The 21,850-nt window shown below is 49.5% G+C and overlaps 2 protein-coding genes across 3 annotated transcripts in view; one reads left to right on the top strand and one right to left on the bottom strand.

Moving 5' to 3' along the window:
• Window positions 1–21,850, top strand: part of HIGD1A (HIG1 hypoxia inducible domain family member 1A) — a 463,894-nt gene that overhangs the window by 127,891 nt on the left and 314,153 nt on the right. The gene's annotated exons all lie outside the window — the stretch shown is intronic.
• GASK1A (golgi associated kinase 1A) overlaps window positions 15,850–21,850 on the bottom strand; it is a 56,409-nt gene continuing 50,408 nt past the window's right edge. The window contains exons 3-5 of one of the 2 annotated variants that reach the window (XM_076006776.1): window positions 19,824–19,946; window positions 17,968–18,071; window positions 15,850–17,391 (exon numbers count right to left, since the gene is read on the bottom strand). In XM_076006776.1, the coding sequence (XP_075862891.1) occupies window positions 17,181–17,391; window positions 17,968–18,071; window positions 19,824–19,946 (438 nt within the window). In that variant the 3' untranslated portion in view covers window positions 15,850–17,180. The remainder of the gene's footprint in view (window positions 17,392–17,967; window positions 18,072–19,823; window positions 19,947–21,850) is intronic. The other variant, XM_076006777.1, reaches the window with a different exon arrangement.

The raw sequence follows: 21,850 nt of genomic DNA, 5'->3' as shown, positions 1-21,850 counted from the left end.
TTGCCGGGGTTCGGGGGGAGCACGGGGATTAGGAAGTTAATGCTTCTTGGGTACAGAGTTTCGGTTTCCGGGATGAGTTGTGCAGATAAATGGTGGAGATGCTCGCACAACAGGGTGGGTGTCCTTCACACCACTGAACTGTGCATGTAAAAGTGCAAGGCTGGGAGGTTTTCGTTATGTGTATTTTATCATAATCAAAATAAATAAGGTTTTAAAAATTTAAAGAAAACATTGATGGAAAATAAAGGCAGGGATGTAGGGCAACTGTTAGTAGCAATTTCAATTGACGGAGCCACTTTGAGAAAGATATTTGGCAGTAACAGTGCATGCCCCATGGCCTAGGAATCTCACCTTTAGGGACACACCTAAAAGATATGCCTAAGTGTGTCCCCAAAAAGGAAGGTGCACAGGTGTTCTTAGCAGCCCTGTGGAGCAGAGCCCCAAACTGGAAGGAACCGAAGTGTGCACAGTAGCCTGGGTAAATCTATTGCTCTGTATTCACACAGCAGCATAATAGATAGAAAAGTGGATGAAGGATGCACAGTGTGCAACAGATGAGGAATCTCATGACCAATATTGAGCTGAGGAAGCCAATACAGAAGAGTTTACGCTCAGTGATTTCCTTTATAGAAACCACAGCAACAAGGAAACTGAGCTGTGCTGGGAGAAGTCAGGGTAGTGGTTTCCTTGGGGCAGGGGCTGGACATCAGCTGGGTCTCCAGGAGAGGTTGTGGTGCCAATAATCTGTTTCTTGATCTGGGTACGGGAGCTAGCATGTGTTCAATATCTGGAAAAAAATATTGTAAATTGTATATCTGTGTCAATTATACTGAAATTAAAGGTTTTTAATTTAAAAACATCAGCTTGCGTATCAAGCCCAGGAGGAGAGAGGGACCCTCAGACTGCCGTGCCTTCCGCAGCAAAAGTAAGTTCATGCGACCACGGGGTCCTCTGCGTGTGGAGCGGCTGCCACCGGGCCTGAGCAGCCCCGCGTCGGGGAGAGCCGGGCCGGGCTCCACCACGCCCCGGTGAGCTACAGGCACGGCCACGGCCACCCGAGTGCCAGGACCCCCATCGCTGCCTACCTGCCCCTCGAGGTGAGCCAGGGGCCCTGCCCGTCACCACCCGCCCTGCCCCCTCCGTCCCCGATGGGAATGACTCGCTCGCTCTGACAAATCTGTGTGAAAACCCACTTGTTCAGAATGGCTTTTGGCGTAACTCCGTCTCCCTGTGATTTTCTGGCTGAAACCAGGAATTGCTGTAGAAGGAGCAGAGCCTCCCTCCTGGCCAGGCCTAGACACCCCGACAGGATCCCTCCAGGCTTTTGCACTCCGCTCTGCGTCCTGGGGCCTCCCTGTCACTGGTGTGGCTCAGGTGTTCCTCAGCTTGAGGTCTCTGCTCCCTGATAGCTGCCCTCCCTCCCAGACCCTCCTTGCCCGTGCCACCCACACTGCTCCCGCCACCTTCTGTCCTTCACTCTTCCCTGAGGGCGGTCACTGCACCCCAGTGCCTTGCACGTGCCTGGTGCACAGTGGGTGCTCAAATACTCCACTGTGGGTGGGCATATCTGGGACAGGTCTGCCAGGCTTCCTCTAATGACATGTGTCAGGAAGCAGAGTGCCCAGTGTGCCTCCCAAGTCAGTGAGGGCTGTCCTTGTCCTCTTGGGTGCCAGCGGTGAGGACTCTTCTCATGGGACCCTCCCACGTCCGGCCTGGCCAGTGGTTTTCCCATTTGCCCATCCCCCATCCACTCCCCATCCACTCCCCCATCCACTCCCCCTCCACTCCCCATCCACTCCCCCATCCACTCCCCCTCCACTCCCCCATCCACTCCCCCCTCCACTCCCCATCCACTCCCCCATCCACTCCCCCATCCACTCCCCCATCCACTCCCCATCCACTCCCCAATCCACTCCCCAACCACTCCCCCATCCACTCCCCCTCCACTCCCCCTCCACTCCCCATCCACTCCCCATCCACTCTCCAATCCACTCCCCAACCACTCCCCCATCCACTCCCCCTCCACTCCCCCTCCACTCCCCCTCCACTCCCCAATCCACTCCCCAACCACTCCCCCATCCACTCCCCCTCCACTCCCCCTCCACTCCCCCATCCACTCCCCATCCACTCCCCAATCCACTCCCCAACCACTCCCCCATCCACTCCCAATCCACTCCCCAACCACTCCCCCATCCACTCCCCCTCCACTCCCCCTCCACTCCCCCATCCACTCCCCATCCACTCCCCAATCCACTCCCCAACCACTCCCCCATCCACTCCCCCTCCACTCCCCATCCACTCCCCATCCACTCCCCCATCCACTCCCCATCCACTCCCCCATCCACTCCCCCATCCACTCCCCCATCCACTCCCCATCCACTCCCCATGCACTCCCCATCCACTCCCCATGCACTCCTCCAATGCAGTATCTGCCAGATACTTGGAAGCCCCCATCTGTTGTAAGGTCGTGAGGGTTGGGAGTGTGTGTGAGTCACCCACCCTGTGTGGCCTGGCAGGGTGGGGTGGGGCTGGCATCTGAGCAGGACTGTTGCTCACCCCACCTCTGTCTGAGTGGAGGAGCCGGCAACTCACTCTGCCTTGGTTCAGAGAGCCCTGAGAGGGGACGTGGCCTTTCAACTGGGCTCAGGAGAACCCTGGTTTTATCGGGGTTTGTGTCCCGGACATAATGAGTGGCCAGGACCTGGGGCTTCTAGGCCTGCTCTTCCCCAGTGTGGCCTGTGGGCAGGGGTGGCGTTGGCCTGCAGTTGGCCATGGCCTCCTGGATCTGAGGGTGTTGGCCTTGCCCCTTCAGCACGACCCTCCTGTGCCCGTGTCGGCCTCCACAGACCTCATCCTGGTGGAGGACGTGAGGGAGAGTCCAGAAGAGGTGACCAACCACAACCACCCTGGCATCCAGGTACGGCCCTTGCCCTGCCACGGCCCTGCCGGGGCGAGACCCATCGGGCGGCCCTTCACCCTCCAACACGCAGCCCGACCCTCCCTGCCTTCCCTCCTGCAGGCGGAGCTGCACATCAGAGAAGGCTCGGGATGCTCGTCCTCAGCACTGAGCTCTGCAGACATCGTCGTCGAGGTGGCCCATCAGGAGGCCAGGGGAGTGAGTCGCCGTGGTGAGTTGGCTTTAGTTCCTCATCTGGGCCACTGTGTGGTTAGTGGAGTGAGTATTTGAAAAGCTGGCACTTAATCACCCCAGCTATAATTAGCAGGGTCTTTATATTCTCTCTGATTTATTCAACTTTAGTCTTTGGCATGCTGCTACCTTTGTGGATTTTAGTGCATATCCACAAAGCACTCATGCTATTAGTTACCTGTTGGTTTCCTTTCAATCATCTTTTAATCAAGACTAAAATATTACTTCATATGCAGCACTATAACAACCATAAGAAAAACTGTTTTTAGAGAATGCATCAGCTTTTTCTATAATATATTTCCCATGTTTCTTTCTTGACTCTCCCCCTATCCTTGCAAGTATCGACTTAGCTATGCTGGGGGATGGGAGATTAGCATTCTGCCTTATTCAATTATGTTATGCTAAGATTTTATATTTTTCCAAGTTGCAATATAGGCTAGGTGGTTGTTTTTATGCAGTCATTTATACTTTAGCTATTCCCTTTTTGTAGAGAATGTGGGTTGTTTTAAAGCAGTTTGTTTTTTAAAAAATAAATATAAAAGCATAGAATAAAAAGAGTAAAAACAAACAAATGCCAATACCCTACATGTCTGCATATCTGCATGATGGATTACTAGGCAATCATGAAAATTGAACTGACTTTTAAAGGAAGCTCTTACCACTGAAAGTGTAGTAAAACCACTCCCGTTAAGTCATAAATACCAAGGTTCAACACTGACCTCCCCCCGTATGATTTCAGTATAAAGTTAGAGATGGGGACCAGGCTGAAGGACAATCTGAAGGAAACATTCTATACTGTATGGCATCCTTCACAAAGGTGCTTGATCAATTTCTTGTATGAAAACGTCACATGTAACCACAATCCAGATCAAAATATTGACCATTTTCAGCACCCCACAAGATTCTACCATGCTACCTCCTAGCCACAACCTCCCCACACCCAAAAGTAATGATGATCCTGATTTCTACTCTCAGAGATTAGCTGTGAGTGTTCCTAAACTCTGTGTAACTATACATGTATCTTCTTGTACCTTTTCTGTGCAGAGACTCACCCATGTTGTTACATGCAGCTGCAGTTTGTTCCCTTTCATTGCTGTGCAGTGTTCCATTCCTTGCAAATGTTACCACTGATGTTTCCATTCCTTTGCTTTGGTTGTTACAAAGTATATGATTTTGTGGCCATGTGCATGTTTTCTAAACAAATAAGAGTGTATTTGTTTAGAGCAGTTATAGGTTCACAGCAGAATTGAGCTGCATGAAATTCCAGAGTTCCCATATGCCCCTCCCCCTACAGACACACAGCCGCCTGCACCACCCACGTCTCCCAGCAGAGAGCTACATTGTCCCACTCAATGAACCTGCACTGACACATCCCTGTCAGCCAAACTGACTCCGTTAGCATTAGGGAATGCTCTTTCCTACATCCCTGATAACTTGTCTTGCTCTGAACTCTGCTGTGATCCCTGCTTTCTTTTGGTTAGTGTTAGCATCATGTATTTTCTCCACCCATTTACTTTTCACCTGGTGTGTCTTGTATTTGAAGTGGGTGTCTGGTAGACAAACCACAGTCAGGTCTTGTTTTTTGGTGCACTCTGACAATCTTTGTCCTATATTTTAACAACTGACATTTACAGTAATCATTGATAGAGTTGGATTAGTATCTACTGCATTTGTTACTGTTTTCTATTCACTGCCCTGGTTCTTTGTTATTTCTGAATTCCCTTCCTTTTCTGCCTTTTGAAGTTTTAATTAATCATTTGATATGGTTCCAGTTTTTCTCCTTTCTTTAGATACTTACTTTTTAAACTTTAGTGGTGGCTCTAGAGTTTGCAACTAATCCAAGTCAACTTTCAAATAACACTGTACCCCTTCATGGGTGGTTAAGTACCTTATAATATAAAAAATTCCTATTTCTTCCTGTCTCTTGTACCATTGCTGTCATTCAGTTCATATAGACATGAACATATACACAAACACAAACACACATACACATACGCACACACACATCTACTTACATTGAATGCATGTTGCTACAATTATCTTGAAAAAACGTGTCTGTTAGCTCAATTAAGAATAAGAAAAATAAAAGTTTTCATTTTTCCTTTACTTATTCTTTTGTCAATGCACTGCTTTTCTTTACATAGATCCCAGTCTCTGCCCTATATCATGTTCCTTCTCTCTGAAGAATTTCTATTAATATTGCTTGCTAGGCAGGTCTACTGGCAACAAATTCCCTTGGTTTTTGTTTTTCTGAGAAAGTCTTTATTTCTTCTTCACTTTTTAGGAATAATTTTGCAGAGAATAGAGTTCTAGATTGGTGCCTATTTTACCTCAGCACATTTAATATTTCACTCTGCTCTCTTCTTCCTTGCATAGTTTCTGAGGAGAATCTGACATAATTCTTATCCTTGTTCTTCTATGGATGAGGGTTTCCCCCATACCCCACCACCTGGTTTCATTCAATATTTTTTGCTTTATCTTTGATTTTCTGCATTTTGAATATGGTATGCCTGGGGGATATGTATGTGTATGAATTTTTTTTTTCTTTTTTACATTTATCCTACTTGGTGTTCTCTGAGCTTCCTGGATCTCTGGTTTGGTGTCTAACATTAATTTTGGAAATTCTCAGTCATTATTGCTTCCAGCATTTCTTCTGTTCCTTTCTGTCTTTCTTCTCTTTCTTGTATTCCCATTATATGTATGTTACACCTTTTGTAGGTGACCCACAGTTCTTGGATATTCTGTTCTATTTTTTTCAGTCAATCCTCTTTCTTCTCAGTTTTGGAAGTTTCTGCTGGCATATCCTCAAGCCCAGAGATTCTTTCCTCATCTGTGTCCAGTCTAGTAATGAGCCCGTCAAAGGCATTCTTCATTTCTGTTTCTCTGTTTCTGATCTCTAGCATTTCATTTTTATTCTTTCTTAGAAGTTCCATCTTTCTTATGAAGGAAGATGGAACATCTGTTCTTGCATACTGTTGGCTGTCTTCATTAGACCCCTTGGCATATTTATCCTAGTAGCTCTTAATTTCCAGTGTGATAATTCCAACATTCTTGCCATATCTGAATCCAGACCTGATATTTGATTTATCTTTTGAAACTGTGATTTTACTTTGTTTTGATTTTGCCTTTTAGTGTGCCTTGTAATTTTTGTTGAAAGCCAGACATGATGTCCTGGGTAAAAGGAGCACCAGTAAAGGGGCCTTTAAACGGTGTGACCATATGTTGGTGGGGGGAAGGGAGTCATTCTGTAATTCCACAGTAAGTCTCAGTCTCTTGGGGAGCCTGTGCCCCTGAGCTGTGACCTTCCCAGGTGCTTCTCAGTCTCCTCTGCCACCCCTTTGGGTGGAACAGAATGGAAAAAGTGGGCTAGGGTTGGGAATTTCTCTTCTCCTAAGACATTCAGGCGCTGATGGAGCCCAGTGGGTCAGGCCCTGGTGAAATAGTTTCTCATGAGGGGCCCTGTTAGGAAGAACAGGGCTTGTTTCCCATCACCGTGTGGGAGACACGAGGGGGATTATTCTCCAATAGTCCCTATAAGAACCTGGTAGGACTCCTAGAGGTAAAACTCACAAAAGTGTGAGTCCCCCTCCCAGTGGGCCTTCTTGGAGTGTTTAACTCTCAGACTTATCCACACGGAGCCTCCAGCAATGGGTCGGCTGCAGGTGAGGCTTTCCTGACCTGGTACTGGTCCTGGCGAGATTTAGTGCTCTTTGGTCAGTTCTATTAAGCTGTGATCTATGTATTTGTCTGTGTTAGAGGCGGATTCCACAGGGCTGCGGGACAGAGAGACAGAGTCACCGAGGCTGTAATTATCAAAAGGAGTTTCAAGCCCCCAGAGCGCCAGCACAGCAGCCTCTTCTTCGGGCAGGGACCCCTCTTTGTGTGCCAGTAAGCCTTTTATACCCAAGCTCTTTATGCGCTAATCATGCATCTGCCCCCCACAGCAATTGGTGGGCTTCCGCTGATCACGCATCTGCCCAGTCTCTTACTTCATCCTGCCCCTGATAGGCCCTAACCTGTTCTGGGTCCTAGCCGAGAAACTCCGGTTTCAGCGTTCTTTGTCTTTTTCCTCTGCATCCTATAATGTACCCATAATGCCTTGCGGTTAGCAAACAAGCAGCAAACAGAAGCTGAAAAACAGCTGTTAGCCTAATAGCCCAGCATCTTCCAGTCTGTCTGTCTCCAATTTGGGGGGAATGCTTTGCCCTGTCACCTAACTTCTCTGCCAGATCTAAGAAGAGTTCTTGGTTTTTGTTTGTTCAGCTTTTGCCCTGTTGTTCAGACAGAGCAATGACTCCCAAGCTCCTTGGAGTGGAAACTGGAATATGCACTTATTTTGTTACCTAGGGATGGGACTGTGGGCCCATGGGGTATATGTACATTGTGATAACACTGCCAAGGAATTTTCCAAAGTGGTTGTGCCAATAGACATTCAGTAGTGTGTAAGAGCTCCAGTTACTCCACATCCTTACTACCTCTTGGAACTGCTTTTAATTTAAGTCATTCTGTCTTCTGTGTGGTGGTATCTCATTGTGTGTCTAACGATGTTGAGCATTTTCATTCTACTGAATTTAACTTTTCTTTAAGTCCCTTCCCTTTTAACTTATTTACCTGAGATGCTTCTTGCTTTTTTAGGTTAGCTCTAGTGATATTTAGTGTGTATTTCCCTTTTACTTTATGCCTGCTACTATTCACCTGCTCTTCCCAGTGTATCCTCCCCCAGCTTCTGTGGAGACCAAGCCTCTTTCTGCTCCAACGACCTGTGAGAGTAATCAAGAAAGCACCAAATTCCAACATTCTCTTCCTATAACTCACACCCTCCAAACTCCTGCCCAAACTCCTTAGATTCCAATGGGAATAGACCCCTAGGGCCCAGCTGGGTTTCTTGACAAGGTTTCATTATGCCCAGGGCTCATGGTGAGTTCAGCACCATCTCAAGTTGGGTCTCTGCTATGCTTTAGTAAATCGAAGCACAGAAAATTTCAAGTTTTGAGTCTGTGGATTTTTATTGAACAAAAAATGCTAGCGATAGAAACTGACTCCTCTTTGTCATGGCCATAGGTTTTTTCTAAAAGCCAGACAGAATTCTCATTTCCCAAAGACCCCAAACCCAAATGTAACTATTGAGTGACTGTCATCAATATCTAATATGAACGGCTGGTTATTGTGAAGCCACAGGCTTGATTAAGGCCTTTAGATAATTGGCGTTGTCATGTACCTTCGTGCTAATAAAAACATATATCTTAACTCCAACAGAAACACTTATCTCTACACAAAGTTATGGAAACTAAACAACTACTGCTGAAGGATTATTGGGTTAAGGAGGAATTAAGATGGAAATCACAACATTCTTTCAACTAAATGAAAAAGGGGACACAGTTATCAAAATCTGAAGGACACAGCTAAAGCAGTCCCAAGAGGAAAACTTATAGCCATAAATGCTATAAGTCCAAAAGACACAAAGGTCTAAATATAATGAATTGTCTCAAAGAACCTGAATAGGATGAGCAAAGCAATCCCAAACCCAGCAGAAGAAAAGAAATAACAAAGATCAGAGCCGAACTAATTGAAATTGATAGCCAAAAAGCTATATGGAATATTAATAAAACAAAAAGTTGTTTCTTTGAAAAGATAAACAAAATTGACACGTTTTTCACTCAATTAACCAGAAGCAGAAAATAAAAGACTCTGATAAGCTTAATAACGAATAAAAAAGGAGAAATTACAACTGATATCATGGAAATACAAAATATCATCTATGAGTACTATATAAATCTCTATGCACATAAATGTGAAGACGTGGAAGAAATGGACAAATTCTTAGAAACACACAGCCTCCCCAGGCACAATCAGGAAGATATAGAATTCCTGAACAGACCAATGTCAAGTACCAAAATTGCAGTAGTAATAAAAAATCTTCCTAGAAGAAAAAGTCCTCGACCATATGGTTCACACCTGAATTCTAGCAGACTTGCAAAAAGCACTGGTGCCTATCCTGCAAAAGTTATTCCACAACATGGAGAAGGAAGGAATCCTCCCCAACACATTTTACAATGCCAATATCACCCTGATACCAGAGCCAGGAAAGGACTCAAGAAAAAAGAAAACTACAGAGCAATATCTGTTATGACTATACATGCAAAAATGCTCAATAAAATCCTAGCAAACCAAATTCAGGTGCTTGTTAAAAAAATAATCACAGCCAAGTGGGCTTCATCCCAGAGATGCAAGGATGGTTCAACATACACAAATCTGTGAACGTAATGCATCACAAAATAGAAGTGTGTCCGCAGGAGCATAAATGCATCTGGAAGGTCCTCAGAAACCATGTCACACTGGAGAAACCAGAGCCTCCTACAGCAGAGGGAGAAGAGGTTTCAGAGTTCTGACTTACACTCCGAGCTCCTCCAACTCCTGGCTGGGTCTCTCTGAAGGTATCACTCAGTGTCTCTGAGCCAGGTTCTTCAACAAGAAAAGAAAAGATACAGGTCACACCTAATGGGTGCAGTGGGCACTGTCTGAGGAATGGACATGCTTGAAGCTCTGACTCGGGTGGGACAAAGGCAACATATGTAACCCAAACAATTTTTGTCCCTGTAATATGCTGAAAGTAAAAATACATTAAAAAAAAAGAACAACCACAGAAGCCATCTCAGGGCTGCTGTGTCCTATCCGAGGGCAGAGGATGTGAGGTTCCAGACTCACAGAGAATGCCAGTTGGCTTGGGGACCCAGAGAGTGAAGCTGGGTCTCCCCAGCTAGTCTACAGTCAACTTCCAACTCAGATCATGCAGCTGTGGAGTGGACTTCCCAGAAGGTAGTGAGCTCCCTATCACCAGAGGTATTCAAGCCAGATTTAGATGCGCACCCTCCAAACCGGGAGCCAGCAGACACATGAGTGCCTGAAATGTCACTAGTCTGAACTGCGATGTGCTGTAAGTGTAAAACAAATGCCAGATTTCAAAGACTTATTGCAGAAAAAAATGTAAAATATCTTCTGTATTTTATATTGATTACATATTGAAATGATACTATTTGAGACAAATTAGATTAAATAAAATATCTTATTAAATTTAATGTCACCTCTTTTTACCTTTTTGATGTGACAACTAGGGAATGTTATATTACATGCCTGGCTTGTATTACATACTATTTCAGTTGCGCAGCGCTGGGCGAAATCCTTGCTGCTCAGATGTGGTTCCTGGACCGGCAGCATCCGCATCACCTGGGCACTGGTTGGAAATGCAGAATCTCAGGTCCCGCCCCAGCCCCACGCAGGGAATCAGAAGCTGCATTTCCGCACACTCCCCACGTGGTTCATGGACACACTACAGTGTGAGGAGCCCTGCAGAGCCCTTGGCTGGAGGTCTCAGAGGGGGTCCCATCTTCAGGCAGAGGGGTGGGAATGCCTGGCCTGAAGCCCAGCGCACATCATGGGAAACACTAAGTAACTGATGCTTTGTCCCTTAGTCACACACTCAGCCTGGGGTGTCCTTTAAACCCAGCTCTCTCACCAGCAAGCTCCCACACGCTTTAAAGAGAAGAGGGCAGCTTTGCAAGGGATTAGGCTGTCTTGCTAGAAGTGAGCACTCTCACAGAACACACCAACAGCTGCCCTGTAGACTTTAAGGGCTGGGAAACAATCTCAGAAAAGAATTGAAAACTAGGTCTGTGTGTTTAAAACCAAAACACAAAACTTAACCACCTCCCTGGCACCCTGCAATTCCTCCTTCTGTTTTTCCCTGAAAATGTGGCCAACAAGCATTAATGGCACTAAATACAGAAATGGTGAGCAAGTAAACCACTCAGAGGGGCCACATGTTGCCCAGGGCCTGTGTTATGGGTGAGTTGTAAACCACTGAGAGCTGGGCGCTGTAATTGGAATGCTGGCAGCCTCCCAGCTGGGAAGCAGCCAGGGAGGATCAGGCCAGGACCCCATCCCCATGGAGGGGGTGCAGGGAGTTGGGGTCTTTCCAAAGGCAGAGCAGCCCAGGTGCCATGTCCACCTTCGGTGTGCAGGACACAGCGAAACTCAAACTTCCCGCTCCCCGACACACCTGCCTGTGACCTCATCTCCTCCCTGGGAGCCACACTGGCCTCTCTGCCTCTGGGCTCTTGAACTAGGTATTCCCTCTGACTCAAACACAATTCCCCAGAGGGCCTCTTCCCCACTGCCTGTTCACAACTCACCTTCTCGGAAAGGCCTCTCCTGACCACCCACAACATAGAGCCTCCTCCTGCCATCTCTGCCCTCTCATCTTGCTTTATCTTTTCATCATAGCATTTATTACTCTATGATGATGGAGCACAGACTTGAGGAGGTGAGGGGCAAATGTCTGCGGGGAGAGCATCCAGGCAGAGGGAATGGCAAGTGCAAAGGCCCTGAGGCAGGGACACAGCCAGTGTGTATGAGGAACAGTGAGGAGACCCATGTGGGTGGGACGGTGAGTGAAGGGGAAGGAGAAGGGGTACAGGGACCAAGATCATGCAGGGCCCTGTTGGTCACTTGGGCTTCTACTCTGAGAAAGAAGGGAGCCATTGTGAGGTTATGAGCAGAGGGGGACAAGAGTGAACCCACATTTGAAAAGGCTGCCGGGGGCCACTCCAGGGAAAGGATGCTGGTGGATGGGACCCAGGGTCCGGGGGTGGGTGTACCACTGCAGGGAAGAGAGAATGGTGGCTTTAACCATGGGACTTGGGGTGCAGGCTGGCACAGTGGCAGGTGCTGGATGGACGTTGTAGGTAGAACTGACATATTGCATGTGGGTGTGAAAGGAGAACAGTCAAGGCCAAGGCCAAGACTGTGACCTACACAACTGAAAGGATGGAGCCACTGTTTACTGAACCAGGGGAGGGGGGTGAAGGCAGGAGCGAGATTGTGGGGGACAAATCAGGGAGTCTGGTTTGGGCTAGGTGAGCTTTAACATGTCTGAGTGGCACGTGCCTGTCAGAGTGCCTGGCACAGAGCAGGGACGGGGATCCACGGGCAGCACGCACACAGGCTCCATGTCTGGTCTGGCTGTAGAGCCCAGCAGTGCTTTATTATGTGAGTGGAGACATGCTCTGTGAGCTCTACCAATGCTGGGCTGGGCCGCAGGGGGACAACGGAACCTGTAGAGGCCACATGTTGGAGGCAGAACCAACGGCAGGGCAAGGAGGCACAGAATGTGGCCGTCCTTGTGCAGCTGGGCTCTGCACAGGAGAGAACTTTCAGATTAAGGGCTTGAGGGGACAGGACACCAGGCCTTGAGCCCCGCTGAGGCAAGACATTGGAGAAGAGATAGACCTTGATGGATAGACCCCCAAGGAAATGGCAGACGAGAAAAATCTGCACCCCACCCTCCCAGCAAAGCTAGACAACAAGGAAGCAGGTCGTTTCAACAGAGCAGGAGCTGGGGGCTGCCGGGGCTGCGGGGAATCCAGGATCTCCTGGAAATCGGCAGCCACATTCCTGCCTTTGCACAGGTTTGAGGCTCGAGTTCAACCCCCCCTGCATGCTCCAAGGGCTCAGGCAAGCGGGAAGGCTCACCCCAGTCTAATGAGTCCCAAGACCCCAGAGGAACAAAGAGAAAGGCTCCTCCACCCCGGGTACCAGCTCACATGCCAGAGTACCCACTGCACAAAAAACCAAAACACCAGGGAGCCAGCCAACATCAAGATTAGATCCTCAAGGATGTCAGCTGGAGACTGGAGAGAAGTCTCTGTTCCACTTCTCTCTAGCTGTGTGATCTTAGGTGAGTCACCTAACCTCTCTGTGCTTTAGTTCCTCCTCTGTAAAATGAGGTGACAACAATATCTACTTTATTAGGGTGGTTGAGAGGACTAGAAAGAATTAATAATGGTAAACCACTTAGCTAAGAGTTTGGCATGAGAAAGTGGCCCCAAATATTAGAGATTTTACAATTTTTTTTTATTAATAATTGATGACAGTAGTAAGGGATTTTTACATGAGGCTCAGAGGTAAGGTGTAGAGGTCTCCCTTTATCTTCATGGAAGCTGAAGAAATTGAAGCCAAGAGGAAGGTCTGACTTGCCCAGGGCACAGAGCTGAGCTGCAGATGTAGCCTCTGGACACCCCATAGGGACCAGGGATCAAATGACTTGAAGGTGCAGCGGCAGTCACTCTGGCAGGCTGCGGCAGCTCAAAGGAGCTGTGTCCACTTTCTCAGACCAAGAAGGCAGCGTGCAGGGAGAGCAGGGGAGGGAGCCTGGGTCCTCTTCCCAGTCGCAGGATCTTGGGTGAGTTAATTCACCTCTCAAGGGCTCAGTTTCCTCATTTGTAAAATGGGAATAATAAAATACCTGCCTACCAAATTTGTATGAAGGATTACGTAAGCCAACATGCATGGCAGACTTGGCTCACACCTGGGAAGCTCTTATGAGATGCCCTATCGGTTAGTGCCACATCCATCAGGCCATGGCTCCCAAGTTCCCTCCTCTGAGAGCCTCCGGCATGTCCCCTCCCTCCGCTTGTGGCCCAGCACCTATCCATCCAGACAATGCACAGGAGAACTCAGCCATCCCCAGGAGCACAGGGCAGGAAATCAGCATTTCTTTGCTGATGATAATGCTGGAGACATAGCAAATTTCTGTGTGTGCAGAAAATTTGATTATCTTTCTACTTCCTGTCTCCCCTGATTAAATTGCTCTGACAAATCCCCCACCAAGCAAACCCCCTGAGTCTGGTGCCTAAACCCTGCGGGATGGTTTGGTCCCACCTCATTCACCATCTTGCTGCCCTCCTACCCTACACCTGGAGTCCCCGTGACAAGCTGCCCTGGAAGCTCAGAGCTTCTGTCTGGGTCGCACTGACGGGGAAAACCGTCCAGGGCCAGGACGTGGCCACTCACCGCCTCCCTGCCGCTCAGCATCCCCGGGCCCGGTGCTGTGCCGGAAGGCTGGAGGCCCGGACAGGTGAGCGCTGCTCAGGCTGGGCCTCGCCACGCCTGCCAGCCTGGCCCGCGCTCAGTGCTCAGCCGCCTGCTCCTGTCCTACGGCTGCGCTGCTCACGTGATCCTGATTGGGTACTTTTTGAATCCCACTGTTGCTGATTGGATGTTAAAGCTTGTTGCTGATTGGATGTTAAAGCTTGTTGTTGATTGGATGTTAAAGCTTGATGCTGATTGGATGTTAAAGCTTGTTGCTGATTGGATGTTAAAGCTTGATGCTGATTGGATGTTAAAGCTTGTTGTTGATTGGACACTTTTTGAGTCCTACCAAGGGTATAAAAACTCGAGGAGCGCAAGGAAGTGGGGGTCAGAAGTAAGCAGTCAGCTGAGCCTTTTGGAGAAATAAAGGATTCTTGCACTCTTCATGTGCCATTTAGTTCTTTCCCCCGTTAAGAGTATGTACCGCTTGCTGCAACAGCGTCACCAAGCCTTTCCTGATGCTCCTCTTTCCACCCCCGCCCTGCATGGACAGCCCCTAGGCCAGGTGACCCTACAGGAAGCTTCTGGGCTCATTCACCGAGTGCCCTCTCCTTTTCCACCAGATTGAACCTAGAGCAGTTTTCAGCTGAAGATACTTATCTGAAATGATTTCTTTAAACCTGATAACAGTCAATGGTGAAACCATAGAGGGGTTCCCATGAAAGTCAGGACGAAGGTGAGGATGGTTGCCATTATTGCTATTATTCAACATTCCTCCAGAGAGATCCCAACCAAAATTAGAAGACAACAGAAATAAATGAGATGTGTGTGTACACACCCCTTCACACACATTTGCAAAACAGAAATGTAAAATTCTCATTATTTGAATGTATGATTATCTACTTAAAAACTCTAAGATTATGCATTTAAAAATCTATTCAGAAAAAATCTAATAAAGCAAAACTCATTCTCAATCCCAGTAAAAAGTATGAGATATCTTTTAAATGGGCTTATTTGTTGAAGAGCCCATTTTAAATGGGCTTATTTGTCTAGTAACTTTAAAATGTTACTAGAGATTATCAAAGAATAGGTGGATTGATAAACCAAGTACCTGAATGAGAGCACTGAATATTCAAATGGCAGATTCCCACTAATTAATCTATAAATCCAACGCAATCCCAATCAGAGCTCCAATGGGATTTTGAGGACACTGGGAGAGGGGTGGCATGCTTCACGGACTGGCATTGTCATATTAAAGCAAATGCACAAAAAAATAGCAAAGAAAAATAAAATGAAAGTAAAATAAAGTGGTGGGAACTCACCCTACCAGATAGCAAAAAAAATAAAGTAACTTTAATTAAGATAGTGTTCTATTCATGCAGGAACTGAAAAAAATACATCAAAACAGAAGTTTGCAAATGGACCTCTGTGCATATGAGAACTTAGTATATGATGAGAGCATATTTTTAGAGCAGTAGAGAAAGACTATTGAATAATGATGCTGAACAGCTGACTAGCCATTTGGGGAGAAATGAAACTTAAGTTAGATCTCTAACTCACATCATTCTCAAATATAAATTTTAGATGGATTTAGAGTGAATATAAAATAAATAATGCATACATCCTGGAATAACATAGGTGATTATTTCAATAACCTTCAAATAGTGACAGCCTTTCTAAGAAGGCATGAAACTTGGAAGATTTAAAGGGAAAGATAAACGAATTAGACTGTGTGAAAATTAACATTTTCTACTTGGCAAAAGACTTCATGAACAAAGTTAAGAAATAAATGACAGATTGGAAGAAAACATTTACAACATGTCTAACAGGGAAAAGATTTATTACACTCATTAGCTTAAAAAATCTCCAATAAATGAACAAGGAAAGGACAAACACCTTAAAAGAAAAGAAAATGCAAATGACCGGTAATAAGTGGAAATATATCGTAATTAGTGATTAAGGAAATGCAGTTTTCATTTTTATTTATTTTTATTTTTTTAATTTTTTTTATTTCAGCATATTACGAGGGTACAAAGGTTTAGGTTATGTGTATTAGAAATGCAGTTTTTAAAATAGGTTTCCGTTATCAGATGTATAAAAAACGAAAAAGTACAAGAATATCAAATGTCGGTGAGGGTGTAGGAAAACGGTCAGTCCCCTACCCTCTTGAGAGAGCAGTTTGGCAGTTTTGTCTCAAAATAAAGAATGTCCATACCCTTTGACCCAGAAATCCACTATGAGAATCTAGCTTGCAGAAATACTTGCATGCCATGCAATGATGCTCATGTTGGCAATGTTCATAAGTAGTGAAAAACTGCAGCCACGTAAGAGTTCATTGTTATGGGAACAGCTAAATAAAATATGCCCTGGAATTCCTTGCCTTCATCAATAAAAAAAATAGGTCCATTCAGATGGCTGGGGCAAAGTATAGTAAATAAAGTAAACATGATGAGTCGACAGAACATGAACCCACTTTTATTATTTTTTAATTTGCATGTAGCGTGAGTGTGAATATTATACACACGTACACATCTCTAGGGCGTTCCTGGGACTTTCACTTTTTGTTTTTTATGCTTCTCTTATTTATGAATTTATTTTTAGTGATCATGTATTACTTTTATAATTTTTAAACCAAAAAACATAACTGAGTAAGAATTAAAAATTTGAAGCGTGTAATAACAAATGCTCCATGTTTCATTTGTTAGACCTGAGTCTACTTTAAGCCAGAGCAGCTCTGGGCCACAGGTACAATTCTATGAAGGTTCTTTGTGAGGTCTGTCTCACGTGTTGCACGTGGGCGTGCGCGTGTGCCACACACGCCTGCACACTTCTGCACACACAGCGTTGTCCGGCTTTGCATGTGCACGTGGAAGGCTCAATCTTACAGTATCTGAAGCAGCGCACAGAACACGTTTTAATGTATTTACTGGTGCAAGGGAGTGAACAGCCAGAGCTGAGAAGGCAGAAAGGAACACGCTGAGATTAAAAACCTAATGCCACCTCGCCCATGCCTAGCAGGTGAAACATCCATGTGCCCCTCTGGTTTCTGGCTTCTCCCATTTGTGCACAAGATGGGTGACCCCAAGAACAAGTGATCATCAGGATGCAGGCTCATCCACCCAGGGTGGTGGTGTGAGGCGAGAGCCCTGCCTGGGCAGTGGTGGGCTCACGGGTCCTCGTCCCCGAAGAGTGTGAGGTTGTGCTTCCGGATGTGTCCCAGCAGCACCTGTCCTCGCCGCTCCAGGGTCTGGAGGACCCGCTTCAGCCCCTGCTCCCCGCCTTGGCTTTCCCAGAACACCGGGTCCATCTGCAGCGACGTGAGCAGCATATTCCGCAGACAGCCTGATGCAAGAACCTTCACGGCAGACTCGGGAAACCTGGAGCACAGTCCCCCGACAGGAAGGAAGGGCACTCTCAGGGATCTCAGTTTCAGGGAAAGGCCAAGCCGGGTGGCCAGAGCTTGCACAGCCGAGGAACCCTGGCAAAGCTGGCCTGCGCCTAGGCCCGCGCCCTTTCGGCCGGCTGCGCTGCTACGCTGGGGAGAGCGCTCAGGCGGTCCCATCCGCAGGGATGCCGGGCAGGTCAGTCCTGCTCCCGGCTCCGCTGGGCCAACGCAGGCCGGGAGGCACCTAGGAAGGCTGAGCTGCCCGCCCAGAGGGGGCAGGAGGTGCCACTCCCAGGCTCGCTCCCCCTCCCAGAGCGAAGGAAGGGCCACACGTCCCACCCCCAGCAGTGCAGCAGGTGCTCTGCAGGCACATGGAACCCTCTGGATGCTGGCGGAGCTGCCAACTGTGCCCCTCTCCGCTTTCCAGCCTCCCCTGCCACCTCAGCTCAGATCCAACAGCTTTTGTCCGATGGACGGTGGGCTTCTTAAGAGCCATGCCTCAAGGTCCCACGGTCTGCAGTGGGGCCATCAAGCCCGCGACCCCCCACCCAACCTTTCCGGCCCTCACCTGTCGATGCCCTCCAGCAGCCGAAAGTTCAGCTTGTCCTCGGGGTGCTGAAGGTTGCCCGCGTTATCGATGTAGACCAGATGAGACGGGTCGCTGCTCCGGACCTCGGGGGAAGAGGGGCAGAGACAGAGGTGGGCGAGGGTGCAGCCCAGCAGGCGCCTGTGGCCTGTCAGGGGGAAGGGGCTGGGGGCCCTGAGCTGCCGGGCCCACGGTCCACCCCGCAAAGGCCCCCACAGCTGAGCGCTCACCCCGTGCGGGCCCTGTGCAAAGTGCGGGCAGGCATCATCCCAGTGAATCCAGGGGGCGGGCACTCTATCAGCCCCATTTCACAGAGACAGAGGCACAAAGCAGCCCAACGGTTCGCACAAGGTCGCACAGGTGCGAAGCAGCTGGGCTAGTTCAGTGCGGGCCCGCGGGCTGAGCCGCAGCGCCGCCTGCTGGGCTGCGCGGCAGAGGGACCGGTCCTGCTCTGGGGGCTGAAGGGCCGAGGGGCAAAGGAATGGGCAGGTGCCACGTGGCCTGCTCCTGGGGCTGTCGCCTCACGCACGTGCACACACGCGCCACCCTTTGCGCCCCGTGCGCCTGCAACCTGGGCACCTCCCGCATCCCCCGGAACACACGACACTGTCCTCTGTGCTCAGCGAGCCCTGACCACGCTCCGTCTCCACCGGGAGAGAGAGTCTCCCAAAACTTGTCAAACCCAACATCAGCCACAGAGTGCTTCAGGTCCTTAACGAACACGGTATGCTTGGGAACGGGAGGCTGTCGCTTCCGGCCCCTCCCCGTGCACACGCCATCGCCACGGTTCTCCAACGGGATTCCCCACGGCCCCCACCAGAGACCGAGGCTGAGACTGCGAACTTCTGTCTCCCAACCCTGGATTTCCATCGTCTCTGCCTCCTCTCCCTCCCTGCCCCTCCACACATCAGGAATGTCCTTTCTCCATCCCTGACCGCCCTTCCTTCCGAAAACTGCCATCCCACGCATCTATGAGATGCCTGCCCACCGGGGTAACGGTGGGTATAAAAGCTCGGCCTCTCCTGGAATGTTTGCCTTTGACCAGGGAAAAGGACAGATGGCTCTGGTGACAAGGGATGAGAACGACCAGGACCTGCCACTAGGCAGCCCTGGCCTCTGGGTGGTGTGGCCTGCTGCAGGCTGAGCCCTGGGCCCCAGGCTGACAGCCGCTCTCCAAGAGCGACTGCCACGGCCAGGCTGGGAGCACACAGGGCTCAGTGTGGGGCACGAAGTGGAGCCCTTCCCCACGGGGAGCACCTCGCCTCTTGTGCAAGAGAAGGGGCCACTCTGCCCCGCCAGCCCTGTCTGCTGTCCTTGCACATGGCTCCCCACCCTGGGCTCTCGTTGTAACAGGCAGCAGCACGGTGTTTCTCTGACCAGCACCAGCCCGTGAGCCGTCAGGGTCTTGGGTTCACACCCCAATGCTGCCACCAACCAGCCATGTGGCCTTGGAAATTCCCTTCCCTCCCAGGCAGGCCACGAGTCCTCATTTACTGGCACGATGAGGACATTGACCAGACACGCAGTTCTCAAACTCGGCTGCCAGGAGCCCTAGGGGTTCCCTGGGGCCTCTAGGGGGCGGTGGGGACAGTGAAAACAGGGCTCTGGCCCCCAGCCCACACCCCACCTGACTACATTCCTAAAGGTCCATTTTGTCAGTTTTATATGCTGTGGCTTCTTGGACATATTATTCAAGCAAAGGGCTGCGCTGCTAACAAGAACAGGATTGGGGGACTCCGGCATCAGACGAGCTCTGAAACTTGTTCCCAGCATCTTCTGAAGGAGACAGGAAGCCCCAGGTCTGAGGTGACAGGGGGATGGCGGGGGAGGAGGTATACCAGGATGTGGACCAGCCGCAGCTCGGCCGGGTTCCGGCATTTCTCTCGCAGCCTCTCTTCCACACAGGGCTCTGAGGGCTCAGGCTCGAAGCCACAGCAGTAGCGATCCAGGCGGTCATGGACCTGCGGAGACACCCAGCCTCTGAGCGGGGGTGGCCCGGCACCTGCCCCCACCACGCCCAAGATTTAGGCCACCTGACCCGTTGCTACCCCATGTGATCAGGGGGCTCCCTGCGCTGGTCAGCTCTGCCGCCGGTCTCCAGCCAGCAATGGGGCCTCTGCTCGGCCCCGCTGGCCAGCTCTGCACGCCAGGAGCCATCTGCCAGGAGCCGATTCCCGCCCGTGCCACTGCCTACCCTGCACTGCTGCTCCTGATCGCTGGCCTGGCGCTGACAGGCCACACAGTGCTGGCCAGCTGTCCCTCTACCTAGGGAGCCCTGCACAGGGAAACTTTTTTTCTTTCAGCAGCAAATACTGCACAAGGGAGTCCTTCCTTTTTCTGAGGTGCAAGTCCTTTTGTGACCTTCTCGACAGCTCTGAGCGGACAGCTCTTTCGCCCTGCAGTAGCCCGAGCCCACGGGGAGGGAGGAGGCAAGTGTGTGGGGGTCAGGTCTGGGGAGCTTCACCACCGTGCCCTGCACAGACACATGGACGGCACACACGGCACCTCAGAGTGGGCCTGAGCACTCCTAGAACCCGCTGCCCACTGCCTTCGTAGAAGGAAGGCGGCACAGCCTGCAAGTCAGGAATTAAGAAGAATCGTGGGTCTGCCCCTGGCGCTGCCCCCGGGGGATATCATCTGCTGTGAGCGTCAGGGACAGAAGCTGAGAATGGAGAGGTCTAGACACAGGAGTGGCAGAGTCCCCTGGAATGGAGCGGGCGAGTTTGCTCTGGGGAGAAAGACAGGAAAGGGAGGTAGCCTGGCAAAGGCCTGGGAGGCACGAGGAAGTGGAGGAGAAAGGAAGGAGGGTATTGAGCAGCAGGGAGTGGCCACCAGGAACAGGAAGGGCGAGCTGGGGAGAGTCCCTCTTTTTCCCTCTTAGCAAAGAAACCTGCTAGATGCAACATGTAGCGGAGTGCTTAGGGTATAAGGTGAGAGCTCCAGACGTCCAGGTGTGGGAAGACTTGCTTCACATGGGAGAGGGTGGACGGAAGCTGGGAGCCGCAGGAGTCTGAGAGATGCCCTCCTGGAAGCTTCCAGACTTCAGCAAAGCTGCTTCCATCCTGCCCTTGACTCCCCAGGCTTCCTAGGGCTTTCTCCCCATTTTCTGAAGTCCTTAATGTTTTACCAAAAATAAATCATTTCTTGATCAGTCTGTTGCTTGGAATCAAATTCCCTCCACGTGCGGTGGCTCACGCCTGCAATCCTAGCACTCTGGGAGGCTGAGGCAGGAGGATCACTCAAGGTCAGGAGTTCAAAACCAGCCTGAGCAAGAGTGAGACCCTGTCTCTACTAAAAATAGAAAGAAATTAATTGGACAACTAAAAATATATAGAAAAAATTATCCAGCCATGGTGGCACATGTCTGTAGTCCCAGATACTTGGGAGGCTGAGGCAGGAGGATTGCTTGAGCCCAGGAGTTTGAGGTTGCTGTGAGCTAGGCTAACACCACAGCCCTCTAGCCTGGGCAACAGAGTGAGACTCTGTCTTAAAAAAAAAAAAATCCCTCCACGTGATGCACCCCTTGAATTTGTTCTCTTCCAAGTTAAATCTGATACTGTAAACCTGGGGCTCACCTGCACAGGGTCCCTACATCTATTGGTGCTCTCTGGCCCCTGGACAGGCTTAGCCCACCCATGCAACAGGCTGAAAGTGCCAAAAATTGATGCCCCCAGGAGCAAACGTCAAACAATGACTTATGAGAGTTAGTGCCCCTCCCCCCAAGGGCATGACGTCCTGCAGGACTGGTCCACACAGCCTCCCAAGGGCCCGGGTCTGGTGGGCGCCCACTTGCCCACAGAGGCAGCGTGCTCATGGCTAAGCCCTTCACTGGCTTTTCTTCCTTCCCTCCCTCACTTCCCTGTCT

The sequence above is a fragment of the Microcebus murinus genome, chromosome 1 (assembly GCF_040939455.1).
Source record: "Microcebus murinus isolate Inina chromosome 1, M.murinus_Inina_mat1.0, whole genome shotgun sequence".
Classification (NCBI taxonomy): Eukaryota; Metazoa; Chordata; class Mammalia; order Primates; family Cheirogaleidae; genus Microcebus; species Microcebus murinus.
The sequence above is the reverse complement of the archived record's forward strand: the minus strand, read 5'-3'. Positions and strand labels throughout refer to the sequence as shown.